This window comes from Sturnira hondurensis, unplaced genomic scaffold (assembly GCF_014824575.4).
Source record: "Sturnira hondurensis isolate 20B ecotype Veracruz unplaced genomic scaffold, ASM1482457v3 Scaffold0000167, whole genome shotgun sequence".
Taxonomy (NCBI): domain Eukaryota; kingdom Metazoa; phylum Chordata; class Mammalia; order Chiroptera; family Phyllostomidae; genus Sturnira; species Sturnira hondurensis.
The window spans coordinates 5,230,248-5,245,557 of NW_028072798.1; the positions used below are offsets into that span (position 1 = coordinate 5,230,248).

The 15,310-nt window shown below is 50.9% G+C and overlaps 1 protein-coding gene across 2 annotated transcripts in view; it reads left to right on the forward strand.

The window, feature by feature from the left end:
- Positions 1-356: 356 nt before the first annotated feature.
- Positions 357-15,310, forward strand: part of ZDHHC14 (zDHHC palmitoyltransferase 14) — a 224,135-nt gene continuing 209,181 nt past the window's right edge. Inside the window, exon 1 of one of the 2 annotated variants that reach the window (XM_037054696.1) lies at positions 357-1,476. In XM_037054696.1, coding sequence (XP_036910591.1) covers positions 1,235-1,476 — 242 coding nt within the window. In that variant the 5' untranslated portion in view covers positions 357-1,234. The remainder of the gene's footprint in view (positions 1,477-15,310) is intronic. The other variant, XM_037054760.1, reaches the window with a different exon arrangement.

Consider the following 15,310-nt stretch of genomic DNA (forward strand, 5'->3'; position numbering starts at 1 on the left):
CCGCTAGGGGAGGAAGGGGAAGGACTGCGACTGGCTGAGGAGGGTCACCTCTCCGTGCGGGGTCCTCAGGTCCCCGGAGTTGCAAGAATGGGTGTGCGACTCTATGTTTGTGCGTGTGAGTGTGTCCCGAGTCGGCAGCTCCTGCGGGTAATAAGCCTGAGGGAGAAGCAGGGAGTGCTCGCTGCGGTGGGGCCGAGCGGTCATCCGGCGATGCTAGAGGGAGCGCTGCGCCTTTGCTGGAGCGGAGCGGGGCCTCCGGGTCCGGGCCCCGCCGAGCCCGGTGCAGGGCTTCGCTGCGAGAAGGAGGAGCGGGAGGAGGAGCCAGGAGGGCGACGCCTAGGCCGCCGCCTACCCGGCCGGCAGGAGGCGGACCCGCTCGGAGCGCTGCGCGCGCGCCGGGCTGATTCTTGCAAACAAGTGTCCGTGGCGCTCTCCCCGCGGCCCTGGGACGCGCTCCGCCGCCCCCAGGCGGCCCTCCTCGCGCCGGGCCCGGCTCTTATGGGGCAAAAGGGAGCGAGGAAGCCCCTAGCAGCGCAACCCGCGAGCCGCTGCTGCGACCCTCGGCCCGAGCGACCCGGACAGCCCCGTGCGGGGGCCGCGGACTCGGCTTGGTTGCCAGGCGCGCGGGCGCGGGGTCGCAGCGGGAGCAGCTCCCGGGCTGTCGCCGAGCCGGCTCCTGACAGAATAACGTGCTTGGTGTGCCCACCCCTGGGAGGGGTTGCGGGTGCCGCGAGCGGCCTCCCAGTTTCCATCTCTTTCTCCTGGGGAGGATCCATCGCCGGGAGGAAGGATTAGAATAAACCCTGCCGAGGCGTTGAAGTGGCTCCGGAGCTAGCCGGCGCCGCGGCCGCCGCCTCGTGTCCCTTCGGGGCGCAGCGCTCCGGGGTCGCCGGGCCGGAGCCGGGGGCGGAGGGTTCGAGCGAGCGGCGAGCCCGGAGTCGGCCAGGCGGCCCCTCTCGCCCCGCGGGACCTCCGTGCCCCGGCACGCGGGCTGGAAGCGACTGAGGACCGCCGCGGGCAGCGGGCGAGCACCGTCCCTCCGGGAAGTGGATCTGGCTATGACAGCTGGGCTCCACGAGGGGTTAACCTGAGTCTCCTCAGCAAAGTTGTCGCCGAGCTCGGATCCCGCGTAGGGGCCGCGGCGCCGCGGCTCGGGGGGCGGTCGTGGCTCAACGGGGCCGGCGTGGCCGGGGGGCTTCTGGGGGTGCGCGCCCCACGCCGGCTGCCCTCGTGGATGCCTCCCGGCGGCGGCGGGCCCATGAAAGACTGCGAGTACAGTCAGATCAGCACCCACAGCTCCTCCCCCATGGAGTCGCCCCACAAGAAGAAAATCGCGGCCCGGAGGAAATGGGAGGTTTTCCCGGGAAGGAACAAGTTCTTCTGCAACGGGAGGATCATGATGGCCCGGCAGACTGGCGTCTTCTACCTGACTCTCATCCTCATCCTGGTCACGAGCGGACTCTTCTTCGCCTTCGAGTAAGTGGCGGCGAAAGCTCCCCACGCCCGGCACCCCTCGCCTTCCCCTGCCCTTCCGCTCGTTACTTTCGTTTCTAGAAGCCTTATCTACTGAATATTGTTATATAATACTAGCCATTTCTTCCTCTTCTTCTTTTGGAGGTCCCCTGAGATTATGCGTTTCTGGGTCGGGCTCTGGGAGCAGCGGAGAGGGGAGCGTGCCGGCCTTGTTGCTTCCAGGGGCTGGGTGGCACCTCCCAGGTGACTGGTTCTTGGCGCTGTCTCTTTTGAGTTTGGAGAGGAGCAAAGCAGCCCAGATGTATCCTCAGGGAGGAGGATGAGGCTGATTCTCAAGGCAGGGATGGAACTGACTCCCTTTCTTGCTCACAAGCTGTAAGGCATCTTGTTAAGCTCCGTGGACTTAATCTTCTGCACACCGTCACCGAATGATGGAGAGCCTTGGTTATTTTAGGTTGCAAAGCGTAGGCACTGGAGGTGGCCTGGAAGGATACTTTCATTTTTTATTCTCCTTAGATGTTCCCGCTTGAACAACGATTGCTGGTTTACCACAGTGTTTCTAAACTGTTCACTTTTTTAAAAAAGTTTCAAAAAAGATGTTCTGAACAAACACTTTTGCCTCCCCTCCCATATGTGGGAACAGGCGAAAGGAGATTTGAGACCTGTTCCGGAGAAGCGTGGCCCTGCCTGGCAACTTTCTCCTTCCTGGGACTGACTGCACTTGGGGACTTGAGTGCTTTTATCTGGGAAAAAAAGTGCGTGTGCGTCTTTGCTGTTTTCAGGAAAATCAGATCAGCCAGTAGCAACTATCCTCCTGCCAACTAATGAAAGATCGTATTTATTAATGGTATTAGATAAAGCAGTGTAACCACATTCCAGAATCAATTTCGGTTGCTCTTATTGGGTCCAACATTTGCAATTCAGTTTCTTATGTAATTGCTGGTATCTTATGCTCAATGAAAGTTGTAGCTCCTTCCCTCCAGAATTAGAAAAGCAACATATTTCTGGGAGTTCTTTGTGCTTCCTGTGTCCTGGTTGTTGTGGGGCCTGATCCCCTGTGGTCTGCTTCTGTGGGGGAGGGCAAATTAAAACCTTTTGTGTTTCTTTACTGTTGTTTCTGATAAGAATTAATAGGCTCTGATTTTGTGCCTGGAGTTTCTATTCCAAATGTTGTTTCTTTGGGAAATTAATGATCTCTTGACAGTGTAACAATGTAATTTTTTTTTACTTAAGTTCCTCTGACTTGCTTTGGGGAAACATACTGTTTGTGAATGGTGCAGGAAGATGAACAGTTTCAGGTGTGCTACAATGAACAATCCCAATAGGACTGAGTGAGAATAGGTGAGGCAAGAACTCAGCCTGAGCTGTTCCCCTCCCCCGGGCCTTCTCACTGACGAGCCCTCCGTTGCTGACTGGGTAACATTTCCAGGTCTGTCCGAGCAGTTTAACTTCTGTGCACAGCTGAGACTAGTTGGTGGAGTCTGTCAGGGAAACTGGGGACAGGAGGGGAAGGTTGTGTGTGACAAGGCTTTAGGAATGGCAGGAGAAATGCTGTTCCTTCTGCTGTTGTCCCCATCAGCATCTCCCTACAGACCTGGGGAACCGAGGAAGGGGCCAGATGTGCCCAGCAAGTTTGCATTCTGAGATGTAAGTTCAGGAACGACGACGCCATGTGATTGCACTGAAATGCCATCCTTCTGACGGCAGCCTCATTACAGGTGGTCCTCTGGAGGCAGAATGGTCACTGTTAGGTTCCTAACATTAAAAAAGTTTTGAAGGGTTCTCTATTGGCATTTTGGCTGCTGCTTCTTCTTTTTAGCAATCTTAGGAGTGGAGAAGATGAGTTAATTTTGTAATTGTGTTGCAGTGCATCAGCCACAGGTGTCTTTCAGGTAGAATGATGCATACTTCATTTTGTATATCCCCCCTGTACGTACGGTTAGCCACTGCCCTCCACCCCCAGTTATTACTTACCATTTCTTCATTCAAACATTGCTGTTTACCAAACCATGATAAATGGATTTTTTCTTCTTTACTTCTGGATGCATTTCTTCTGAGAGTTCCCCAAACTCCTCACGAGCAGGTCGTCCTGGCTCTTTCTCTGCGTCAGCATTGTGTTAACGGACGGGTGTAGAAATGAACACATGCACTGGCACTTTTTAGCTACTATGGGTAGCTTCATTTTTACATCAGCTATGTGTGTCTGTGTGTCTGGTCTCCATGAGGGTGGCTCGTTTAGGCAATGTGACATTTCAGGAAGGTAGGCTCATCCTAGCACAAGGGCTCGGCCGAGAAAAGTCATAGGGCTGTTCAGAATGTAGAATATGATGGCTTGGCAAAGAATATTTGTCACTGCATTGTTTCTAAGTCCTTTATCATTGCTAATTATAGAGGGAAAATAAATAACTTTGGCTAAATGAATTTGATAGAGACTCAGAGAACCAATTAGTTACATGCACAGGTAATGCAATACTGATAGGCTGAAAGATAAGAGAGATCAAAAGTAGGTGTTAGTTCTGTCTGCTTGCTCCCTGCCTTCCTCTATCCTTCCTTTAGCAGTTTATTGAGCACGTATGATATGGTTACCTGTTCTGATTAATTTCATGCCTAGATACCTTGAATATCAGTAGCATTTGTTTTCCCACATTTGATGCCCTTCGTCCCCATCCAGTTACACAAAGGCAGATTCAGAATTTAAAAAGAGGACATGTGACTTCTAAAGTTAGTTTTAGACGTTCTTATCCTGTGACTCTTGCTCCTACCCCACCTCTCTCACGCCCAACTTCAAACAGAAGGACGAGGAAGTCCATCTGAGGGAAATGAACTTGCCGGAATGCAGCACCAGGCGTTGCTACCACCTTCAAACCCAGGAGAAAGGCAGGGCAGAAGTGATTATTTCCACACTGAAGATGAAGTGACGGGGGCTTGGAGGGGCTAAATAGCCACCTAAGGTACTGGACTAGTTGGTGGCAGGGCTTCTGATGGCAGAGCCAGTGCTGGGGATGCCCCACGGTCCTCTTCTCCTCCAGCACAGAATGGTGGGTACAGGCGTGGGGTTTGGATGGACAGATCCCAAGATTCTCACCAGAGGTACGATCTTAGGCAAATTATTTCACTTTTTAAAGCCCCCATTTCCCAATCTATTAAATGAGATTAGTAATAATCTACCTTTAAATGCTGTGAAGATGAAGTGAAAAAGTGTACTTAGTACAGTGTCTGACACATAACAGCAAGTGCTCAAGGAACGGGGTCTGTGATTAGAGGAAACCTCAGATGTGGCCTTTCAAGGACTCTGGCGTCCCTCCTTGGAGAGCCTGTGAGGGAGGGGATGTGGGCTAATAGGCAGCATGACCATGGGAGTTATAGGGCCGAGAACATGCAGAACTGTAGCCTGCGGTTAAAAGGAAGACCTTGGTGTGCATCTGAGGAGTGGCTTCACTCTTGCTCCTTCTGAGCAGCAAGTGTCCTACAGGGATGTCTGGGGACCGTCCTCACGCAGGCCCCTAGAAGGAGCACTGAGTGGGCCTACAGGAAGGGAGGATGGATTTCATTTCCATTTTCGGAGGTATCATCCTGGAACCTTGAAGACAGTAAAGAATGCTCCTGGAAGCAACCTGATGCAACACTAGACTGTTTTCCAAGTAGAGCAGGCTGTTTGTCTTTTGGCATCTTTTATTCAACGTATGGAGGACGGATGCAAAGTGACAGTGTCTCACAGCTGTATTTAAGAGGGAAGGGAGGACGCTGGTGCTGTGTTACTGAGACAGCCTGCTGCTCTTTGGGGGGCTGGCTCACCAAAGACCCACTGCACTGTCTTCTGTCTCCCATCCCCAGAACGGCAATGGGAAGAGGTCACTGAACATTATTAACTTCTTTCTCGCTCCTCTCTCTCTCTCTCTCTCTCTCTCACACACACACACTCCCACACAGCCTGCTTTTGTTTCAAGTTCAAAACTTGAAAATTAAGTCTTTGGTCTTGAAATATTGGCATTTCATAGTCTCTTGATCACAAGGGTGAAGGAAGGAGGTGAACTGGGAGGGGAGAGTAGGTTCCTGTCCTCAGGAGCATCCTGTGCTCCTGATCTTGCACTTGACTGCCTCCCAATTTCCTGCTGTCACCGTGGACAGGTCGGAGATGTTACTAGAGCCGACACACTTTTGAATGTGGGAACACTCTTACATTTCTCAGCACTATAAAGCTCTTGGTGATTTTTCTTAAAAAGCCATGTGTTTTTTCTTTCTCTTCTTCCTTCCCTCCCTCTCCTCCACCTCTTTTTCTTCCTTTGGCTAATCCCCTCCGAAACACAGTAAGTCCCCACTTACTGTTGATAGGTTCTGTGAAACCAGTTTTACCATAGGCTAATTCATATATGAATAAGTTCCAGCAGCATTTCATCAACATAATAATGACGTTGAACGAAGTTGGCACATTTGAAGGACGTGCTGTAATTAATGAATAATTGGTAGCCAGTGAAACTGGGATTATGTTTGCCTGAAGGTGGAAAAGGGCTTTCATTTCCAACAATTTCTCTCCTACAGATTGGAAATCCTTGATTACCCAGCAGAAGGTACTGCCCTTATAATACGTCAAGATCCCATCTTTCCTCAGCTCTCCTATTCAGAACTGCATCAAGTTCTCCGTCATCTCAGAAAACACCTAGAAAGTGTCCCATATTCTTTTGGCCAAGTGCTGGCCATGCTGTGCATCGTAGAGTATCATGAGGTTGGTGGTGGACAATGGTCATGGCATCAGGACCACGGAACTGTCCCCATTAGCATGGCACATGGTGTCAGGGACGTTTCATAACCCACTATTGCTCCACGAGAATTTTCGTTTGCTTCAGAACCTTAATAATGCTCTCTTGCCACGCGTGCACTAACCCACTCATTGTGTGCGCGAGCAACACACATAAGCCCTGTGAGGACAAGAACACCGTTTGCTTTATTTGCTGCTGTGTCCCAGTAAATAGCAGGCTCACAGTAAATATTTGTTGTTTAATGAAATAATGGTAATGCTGAAGCAATGAAAAGTGAATTCTTTATGCTTCACTTTTTCATTTTGAAAAGTCATGAGCATTAGCAAAAATTATAATTAATCATGTCTTAGAGAACATATTTGTCTTAGAAACTTTGACCATTTGATACAAGTCTTCTTAATTCAGAGTCAAATCTCAGCAAGAAAATATAAATTAAGGGCTCTAAGGAAGTACATTTATCCTCTTGAAGCTGAGGTTATTAGGAAAGAGAAAATAGTGATCAATAGATATTTATAATTAGTGACATTCTGGAATTTTGCTTGGGAGGCTTGGGGACCATCTTAATGCTTTTGTTTAGTTCTTCCCTAATTATGGCCTCTTACTTCGGAAGAGCAGTTGGCTGTTATTTTTAGCATTTCCCTCTGTATTTAATGGGTCAGTTTTTGTCCCAGCTGGTTTTCTCTTTATCTTTTGTTTTCAACATCAGAACAAGGAGAGGCTGAGGTGTGGTTTTCTTCATATTATTCCTGCTGGGGGTTTGCTAAGGCTTCTTGGATCTATGGGTTAGTATCTTTCATCAGGTTTAGAACTACTTTTATCCATGATTTCTTCTGACCCTTTTCCTCTCCTTTCCTAAAACTCCATTTATTTGTGTTTAACATTTTCATGTAGTCCCATACATCTCGGATACTATATTACATTTTTTCTCTATTTTTCTTTTTGTGTTTCAGTTTGAATAATTCCTATTAGTATGTCTGCAGGTTTACTGATCCTTTCTCTGTTGTGTCCTGTCTATGTTGAGCCATTTTTGCTAATACTGTTTTTTATTTTGAAATTTCTATATTTCACAAATAGCATTTTAAAATATAGCTTAAAAATGATGCCCGTTCCTCTGCTGAAATTCCCCGTCTTTTGCTGTCTATATTATCCACTGGACAATTTAACATATTTTTTGGAATTATTGTAAAACCCTTGCCTAATGATTTCGGCATCTATATTGCTTCTTTTAGCAATTTCTTCTTTTGACTATGGGTTACCTTTTCTCCTTTTTTTGTGTGCCTCATCATTTTTGATAGTGTGACAGATATTGTGTGTCAAAGAATCCTAGAGGCTGGCATCCCTAACCCTAACCCTAAGTAGGGTAAAAGGGCCCTGGTGAGTGGGCTGAGTCAGTGTCCCTGAAATGGGTGTGGCTTTGCCAAAGCTTTGCCAAAGTCACTGCTGACTTCAGGTGTTCTGAGGGTAGTATCGTGACTTTCCCTTTAGCGAGGAGTAGAATCTGAGCTCTGGTGAGACTCCAAAGATTTCTTTTTGTCTCACAGCCAGCTCACTGAACTGGAAGATCTCTGTTTATTAGCCAGACTGCCAGCTTTCTGAGTCACTGGGAAGACTTCTTTGAGTCCAGCTTTGCCCCAGCTTTCTGTACCTCGGAGGTCTCTCTGTGCCCCACTGTCAGGCCCCAGCTTTGGGAGACTGCTGAAGTGCCCCGGGCGAAAGCCTGAGGAAGTTAGGAGAGGTCTGTTCTGTTCTATGCCAACTCCCGACTCCTGCCTTGCCCCTGGGGAAGTTCCCGTAGGCATCAGGGAAGATGTCCCCTATTCCCTGGCCCTACCCCTCAGCCGTATGTGTACTCCTCCCGTGTGTTGGTGATGATTCTCCACTGGAAACAGTTGCCCGCTAGTGCAGACTTACTCCATGGCTGAGGCTCCTTGGAACTGGAATCCAGGCGGCAGGGCATGTGGGGCCTGGGTCCTCCTTACTCCTGTCTGTGGCGGATTTCTGTTCTTCCCGACACTTTGCTAGCTTGGCTAGGAATGACGTTAGTGTTCTTTGCTTTTGGGGACGGCTTGACTGACACCTTTAGCCTTAGTTCCCTGATACACTTTATTTGTTTCTAAGATTTTATCTATCTTTACAGAGGGAAAGGGAGGGAGAAAGAGAGGAAGAGAAACACCGATGTGTGGCTGCCTCTTGAGCACCCCCCACTGGGGACCTGGCAGCAACTCAGGCATGTGTCCTGACTGGGAATTGAACTGGCGACCCTTTGGTTCACAGGCCCGCGCTGAGCCACACCAGCCAGGGCCCCTGATATACTGTAAAAACAGTGCTTTTGGAGCTAACATGGCTTGTTTGCACTGTTAGAGTGCAGTGACCGCATTTGCAACTTTCAACTGGTGATTTTTTAAAAGCTTAATGTTGTGTTTGTTTCTCAGATTGTTGGTATATATATATACCATATATATATATATATATATATATATATATATATATATATAATGTAATTAGTTTTTGTTGGTATAGTATTTGATTTGTGTCAATATGCTTGATTCTTTATATCCTTTCTAATCTTTCTTTCTGTGACTTCTCACTGATTCTTCGGGTTTACTATCATTTTGTAGGGTAGAATATGCAAGGCTGCCTCTTCATGGGCTTTCATTCCTTCTTAAGTGTGTCCCGGAAGTAACTAAGACATTCGGACTCAACACTGAAATAGACTTTAGCAAGGGGTTCAATTCTGTTGTGCTTTTACGTAAGGCTAAAATATTTACGGAAATCTTAAATCAGCCGGTGGCTCTGATTCTCAGCTGATCGTTGGGGCTGCGTACAGTTCCGAGTGAGGTGTAAGGGAATGTGTGTCTTTGTGATGCGTGAAGGACTGTCACACATTCCATCCTCGTAACTTGATTGGATGCTAGTGTTCCGCGGACTCTAAAGGAAGGCTTTAGCATGTCCTCCCTCACTTACAATGTTTGGAAACCCTTCTCTGATCGCCTGCGTAGCTGGATCGAGCCCCTGAGAGCGCGTCTAATGAATCTTCTGGTACCAGTCTCTTCTCAGGCAGCTGGCTGTAGCTGACGTCCCGATCGAAGGGGTTTTTGGCTGAAGCAGCCGGCTCCCCGCCCTCCCAGACTCTCTCCTGTCTCCTGATGCTGTCCAGGGCAGAGAGAACCTCTTCCTCCACCATCAGCAGGCCCCGATTGCAGAGGATGGCGACAACTGTGTGTGTGTATGTGGGTGTCCCTTTCTCTCAACTCCATGCTTCCCGTCAGTTCAGGGAGGTTGTACTGTCCCTAATTCAGGCCTGTTTTAGCCTCTACCTCCCGGGCCCTTCACAGCTAAGAGCTGACACAGCCTTGGAATACACGTCCATCTCTGAAGATTTTTGAAGTAGACTTGCTTTTAACTCTAAGGAGAATGTCTTAACATTCAAGCACATTTGGACTGAACGTATCATTGAACAAAAACAGGAATACACTAATTTCCATATGCCTTTATGCTGGGTTTTAAAGACTGCAGGCCTTGAAGTCCTCGGGGACTGCTCTGGCTGTTGAGAGCCAACAGGACAGGAGTGGTGAATGAAGGGGCTGATAAGGGAGGGCGGAGCCAACGGCCCTCTGGGGCTGGGCGTGGTTGGCCTTGAGGTACTCTTATCAGTGGGGGAATGGTGGTCTAACTCTGGTGGGGAGGAATTTCAGCTCTCTGAGTCCACTGTCCTTTGGTGGTTTCCAGGGGCTTCTCACAAACACAGAAAAAGAGCCCATTTTAACGCAAAACGCCCAAGCGCGTTAGAAGCATTTGTTCTACTTGGGGGGGGGGGGGAGGTTACTGCCTCTCCCAGCACAGATAGTGGAAGTAAAAATGGGCCTGCACACTGAGTGTTCCTGCCTCCTCCCTTGACAAAGTCGGGGTCTTTTTTTCGTCCCCCACCCCCTTACTTTCAGAGGTGTGAGTGACTGTGACTACTTTCTCTTCATTTGAACCTTTTTTCTCCTTTAGCTTCTAGCACATTCCCCTGCTACTGACCTGTAGCTCTTTCTTTTTCCCTGTGTTATATCTGTTCTTTCCTCCTTGCCCTTCATTAACTTTGTTCATCCCCTTCTGCCTTTCTTAGCTTTCTCAGGCAAGTTTGAACCGTCACTCTTGCCTTTAGCCACATGCCTTTTTCTGTCTCTCTCTCTCCTGCTTGGAGCACCTGCCTTCTAGTCTTGCATTGCTTCTTGCCCATGGAGGTCTCTACCCAGCTGTCTTCTGGTGCCCAGAAAGCCCAGATGCATCGCTCGTGGCTGCACCCCTCTCCGTAAGAACACTCTCCTCATCCCCAGAATTCTCCCCGAAACAGTCTCCCTTTCATCCTTTCCAACCTACTCTCAGTTATCACACTCTGGAATCCTTTCCTCCGTGTCTCTTAGGCTGCGTTCTCCTCTTTCTTTCCATAGAAAAGATATGTGGTTTTCAAACATATCCACCGAAGTTTGAACCTTCTTCCCAATTGAAAAAAAATATGGAATGTAATTCTTCTCCCCTTGACTGTGTGGTCCAGGCTAGGTTAGAATTGTGATAGTGGGTACCCCCCTCCCCCCGCCACTGTTTCTCTCTCTCAGGACATGTGCCTTCGGAGCCCTGGGCTGTGTGGCACAGAGACCATGCAGGCAGACTCCAGGGCACACAGAGGTCGGGGTGCCCACGGGGCAGGCCTTTCGGTGAGTGAGCCTTCGCAGGGTCACACAGTTCCCGTGAGCCACCCAGTCAGAGCTGAACAGGGCAGACACGAGCTCTCTCTGCCCAGCTCTGCCTGTGTTGCAGGTCCCTAAGCGAAGTGGTGGTGTCGCTGCACTTGGGGGTGGTAGAAGGCTTGTGCTTCTCACTCGTCGCTTCTGCTCCAGGGTGCCTGGGGCAGGAGAGGAAGGGCTGCAGCTGGACACTGCATCCCCCATGGTGCCTACCCCCTATCTCCTTGAGAGGTGTCCTTTGTCACATGTGTCCCGGGACAGAAGTTGGAGTCCAGGTGACCCAGGCCCTGGTCACTCATGCCTGGACCACAGTCCCAGCCTCCTTCCTTGAGTCCCTAACTGTGCAGTGTTGGTTACGAGCACAGGGATAGACTCCCACACCCACTGTGTGAGAAAGAAAACCCACATGGAATGGTTAAAATCAGCATTCAGGACCTTTCTGTTCTTCTCACAATTTATGGAGAGTGATGCCTGACCTGCTTCTCTGGGGTCTCCAAGATCTAGCCTGGTCCTGTCTGTCAATTTTGGAGAGGGTCGATTTGGAGAGGGTCGATTTTGGAGAGGGTCGATTTGGAGAGGGTCGAATGCAGAAGCAGGGCCCTGGCAGGGGTGCCTCTCCACACTGCTGGGTATGAGGAGGCTCACTCTTCTCCGGGCAACTGATGAGGCCAAGGGACCTGGCTGGCCTGCCTGTCCTGCTCTTGCCCCAGCTGTGGGGGCCTCGTGTTTGCAGAGCTGAGCTGCCCTGGCAGTGGGCAGCTGGACCACCACCAATGCCCTGGAATCTGATCTTTCGAGTGGGCCCCAGGTTTATATAATCAACACCATTTATCATCTTGCATGCTACTATTTTGGGGTCTTTTAATGTCATGAATTTCCCATACGCATGTTCTTGATGGCAGATAAGGGCATTTTTGAACATATAAGCCAAAGTCAAGTGAAATTCTGCAGCTATATTTAGTCTATTGGTCTTTCTAACCAGAGGGAATTTTTTACTCAGATTATCTCACATTTATTAACTTGATATAAGTTTTCCTGCTTCCTTTTCAAACCATAACCCGTGCAAATGAAACTCCAGAATGGCCCTACCACACATTCAAATGGTGAGTGCCACTCCGTTTAGAGGAAATACTGAGTTTGCATTTTTCGTTCCCGTTTCATTAGCTATCAGCATATTTTGCACAGATACCTCAAAAGGTATGACTTGTCTTTTTAAAAGTGAATAGATACTGATAGTTAGAGAGGGCCACTTATCGCCCTAAACTTGTTACTTGGCCAGGGTCAGTGCTGTTTATCACCCAGAGTTGACCCTAGGTGTGTTTTCAGGAGTGAATGGGGCCCCCCTGTCAAGCTTGAAGGGGGAAGCACGCATGAACATACACCGCTTTCCTCTGGATGAATGTCCTACAACTGCCAAATTGCCACACACATACTTAGTGGCTTAAAAATACCACGAGGGTTAAAATACCCACAGTTCCGCAGGTTAGAGGCCCGACATGGGTCTCCCTGGGCTGGGCCCCAGGTGTCGGCAGGGCTGCCTTCTTTTCCAGTGGTTCTAGGGCAGAGTGCACTCTGCTGCCTTTTCCAGCTGCTGGAGCCGACCGCTGCCCCCTCCCTCTGTCCTCAAAGCCAGCGATGCCCCATCTCTGTGCCTTTCTTCCAGAGTCGCAGCTCCCACTGACCACAGCCAGGAAGAGCTCTCTCTCCTTTAGGAACCCATGTGCTTAGACTGGCCCACCCATAGGACCCAGGGCAGCCTCCCCACCTCAAGGTCTTCACTGCATCACAAAGTCCCTTTTACAATGAAAGGTACCCCAAACCCCAGTTCTAGGGATTAGGGTGTGGATGTCTTTGGGTGGCCATTGTTCTGTCTGCCACAGCCCTGTCCTCGGAGGTCTCTCTGTGAAACTGGACTTGGCCTGTTAGAGACTTGACTATATTCCCCAAGAAGGGCTTGTTCATCAGACGTCACAGAACGGATACACGAAAGGAGCCTGAGTTCTCTGTGAATGCTGAGGAATTCCCAATGGGAGGAGGCAGAGTATCTGAGCATAGACCAGCCCCGTGCACCTCGTGGGTAGGGCCCCCAGGGATGCCGACCCTGAGACAGAGGTTGGCCTGTGGGACTTTTACGGGAGGGGCTCTCAGATCGACCCCTGTCGGGGTGAAGGGGGAAGCACTGGGCGGATGTTGTCGCAGTCAAGGCTCCTGCTGATGGCCAGGCGAGGTGGCAGCAGGCCTTTCTGCACATGGCCAGCCATCACTGTGAGCACCCTGGGGAGGGGGCAGGACCTTGGACGAGGCGACTGTCTGGTTGCAGGCAGTTTCCTGAGAGGGACTTGGCCGACATTAGAAGATACCAACATTCCAGCGGCGGGGTGGGGGGTGGGGGGTGGGGGAGGAATGCTTCCGCCCTGAAATAATAGAAGGTGTGGCAAGGGCAGGAGGGGGTTGTCTGTCTGGCCAACAACAGTGTCCACTACAGGTAATGACAGTTCAGTGTTGCAGATGGGTCAGCTGCCCAGTGGGATGGCCTGAGTGCTGGTGGGGACACATCAGCTAACAGCAGGGGGAGGAAGGGAACCCAGCCTGGCAGGCAGCAGGTGGGATCAGGCAGGCCCGGTCACTTTATTTGGGAGAGTTTGGAGACAAGGGGCTGGTGTCATGGAGGGCAGGGTCTCCGCCCTCTGCCCGGGGCGGGGTGGGGGGGGGCGGGGCCCGGAAGTGCTAGGTGAGGCTCCAGTGCAGGGATGTGGCACTAGACTGGGCCCAGACTCGGGGCGGGGCTGCGGCCGGCTGGTGGACGACAGGCTGTAAAGGTTGGGCTGTCACTGCTCCGTCCCCTCTGGGTCTGCCTTTCAGGGCCTGCATTCGTGGGGAAGAAAGGGGAGCCGATGCAGGAATCCAGGCTGAGCCTGACGTGTAACTAAATTTTCTTCTTAGTGAGTGATAAACCTGCCTTCCTAAAGAAGTGTTTAAAGATGTCATTGTTTTCCTCCCCTCTCTCCATCCAAGGCCTAATCACAGGAGTAATTAGAGAGGCCCCAGAGGGGGCCTTAAAGGAGCGCTCCCTCTTCTGAGCTGGGAAGACCCAGGGCGTGTTTCACAGGCACCCCGCAGGTTGAATGAAATTGAACTGTTTTTTCTTCATGAGTTTTTCACTCTTCATTTGTTTTTGCTAATATTTCTCCATCTCTTTACTCCAGGAATGTTTACTGAGTAATCATTGCATGCCAAGCATCAGGGGCTGTGGGTTGGAGCTGGTCTGTGGGCTGTGTAAATTGAGGAGCTGTGGTCCATTGTCAGGGCCAAGGTTAGTGTCTCCTGAGTCTCTGAGCACCGTCTCGTGAGATGACAGATACAGGACTTTGCCTCATCTGTTACCTGCAGTTACAGGTCTGCGCCCTTTCTTCCAGTAGGCTTCGATCTTTTCTTGTAATTCATGCCTTTCCCGCTAAGGAGTCTTATTTCAAAAAGCTGTTGTTGTTACGGTCGCTTACATGAAGAAAACAGACCCCACCTCCCCAGAGGGTGCATGGGCTGGTGGGAGAGAAAGAGAGATCTGGAAGAAGCATCCCGTGCTGGCACACGTCCGCCTTCTGGAATGGGCCTTCTCTGGGGGCGGGAGCCAGCCCAGACAGTGACGCCCCTGCAGGCACGTGCCCTTGCAGGTCACGTTTTGAGGCCACACCTGCGCTTCCCCACTCTCCTTGAACCCCTTCCCAGGGACCAGGAGGGCTGGATGGCCCCCTGTCCTAGGGCCACGCCCCCTGCCTACGGCAGACACACGCAGGCCCGGGTGCGCCCCCAACGGGGACTGGTCAGATTGCTCTGGAAAGGACGGGAGGATGAGGTTTGGTGCAGGACCGGCTCGGCTCAGGTCAGCTGTGCTGCCTCCGTCAGTGCTGGGTGAAAGCCTGTCAAAGGCCGTGAGCACCCCTTCCCCACCCCCCAACAAATGAAAATGGGACTTTCGATTCCAAACTGAATCAAAAGTCACAAAACTTACGTTTTTCCAGTTGCAAAATTCTGAACAAGGACATTGAAGGCGCATTTTTTCATTTTCCACACCCTGCCCGCCGGTGTCCGAAGTGCTGTGTGGTGGGCCTGTGAGGGCGTTCGCGGAGGTCTTGTTCTCGACCGAGCTGCTGGGACAGGGCCCGAGTGCCAGCCACAGCCCACGGCCCTCGGCCCTCGGCCCTTGGCCCTTGCCTGTGTCCTCCCCTGTGGGAGAGCGCTGTCCTCGTTTTCAGCACTGATGTCACCACTGTGCTCCGCACTCTGGGAGGTGGCAGGGGGATGGTGACTGGGTGGCTCCCTGTGCACCGGACGCTCCGAACAGCGTCTTCG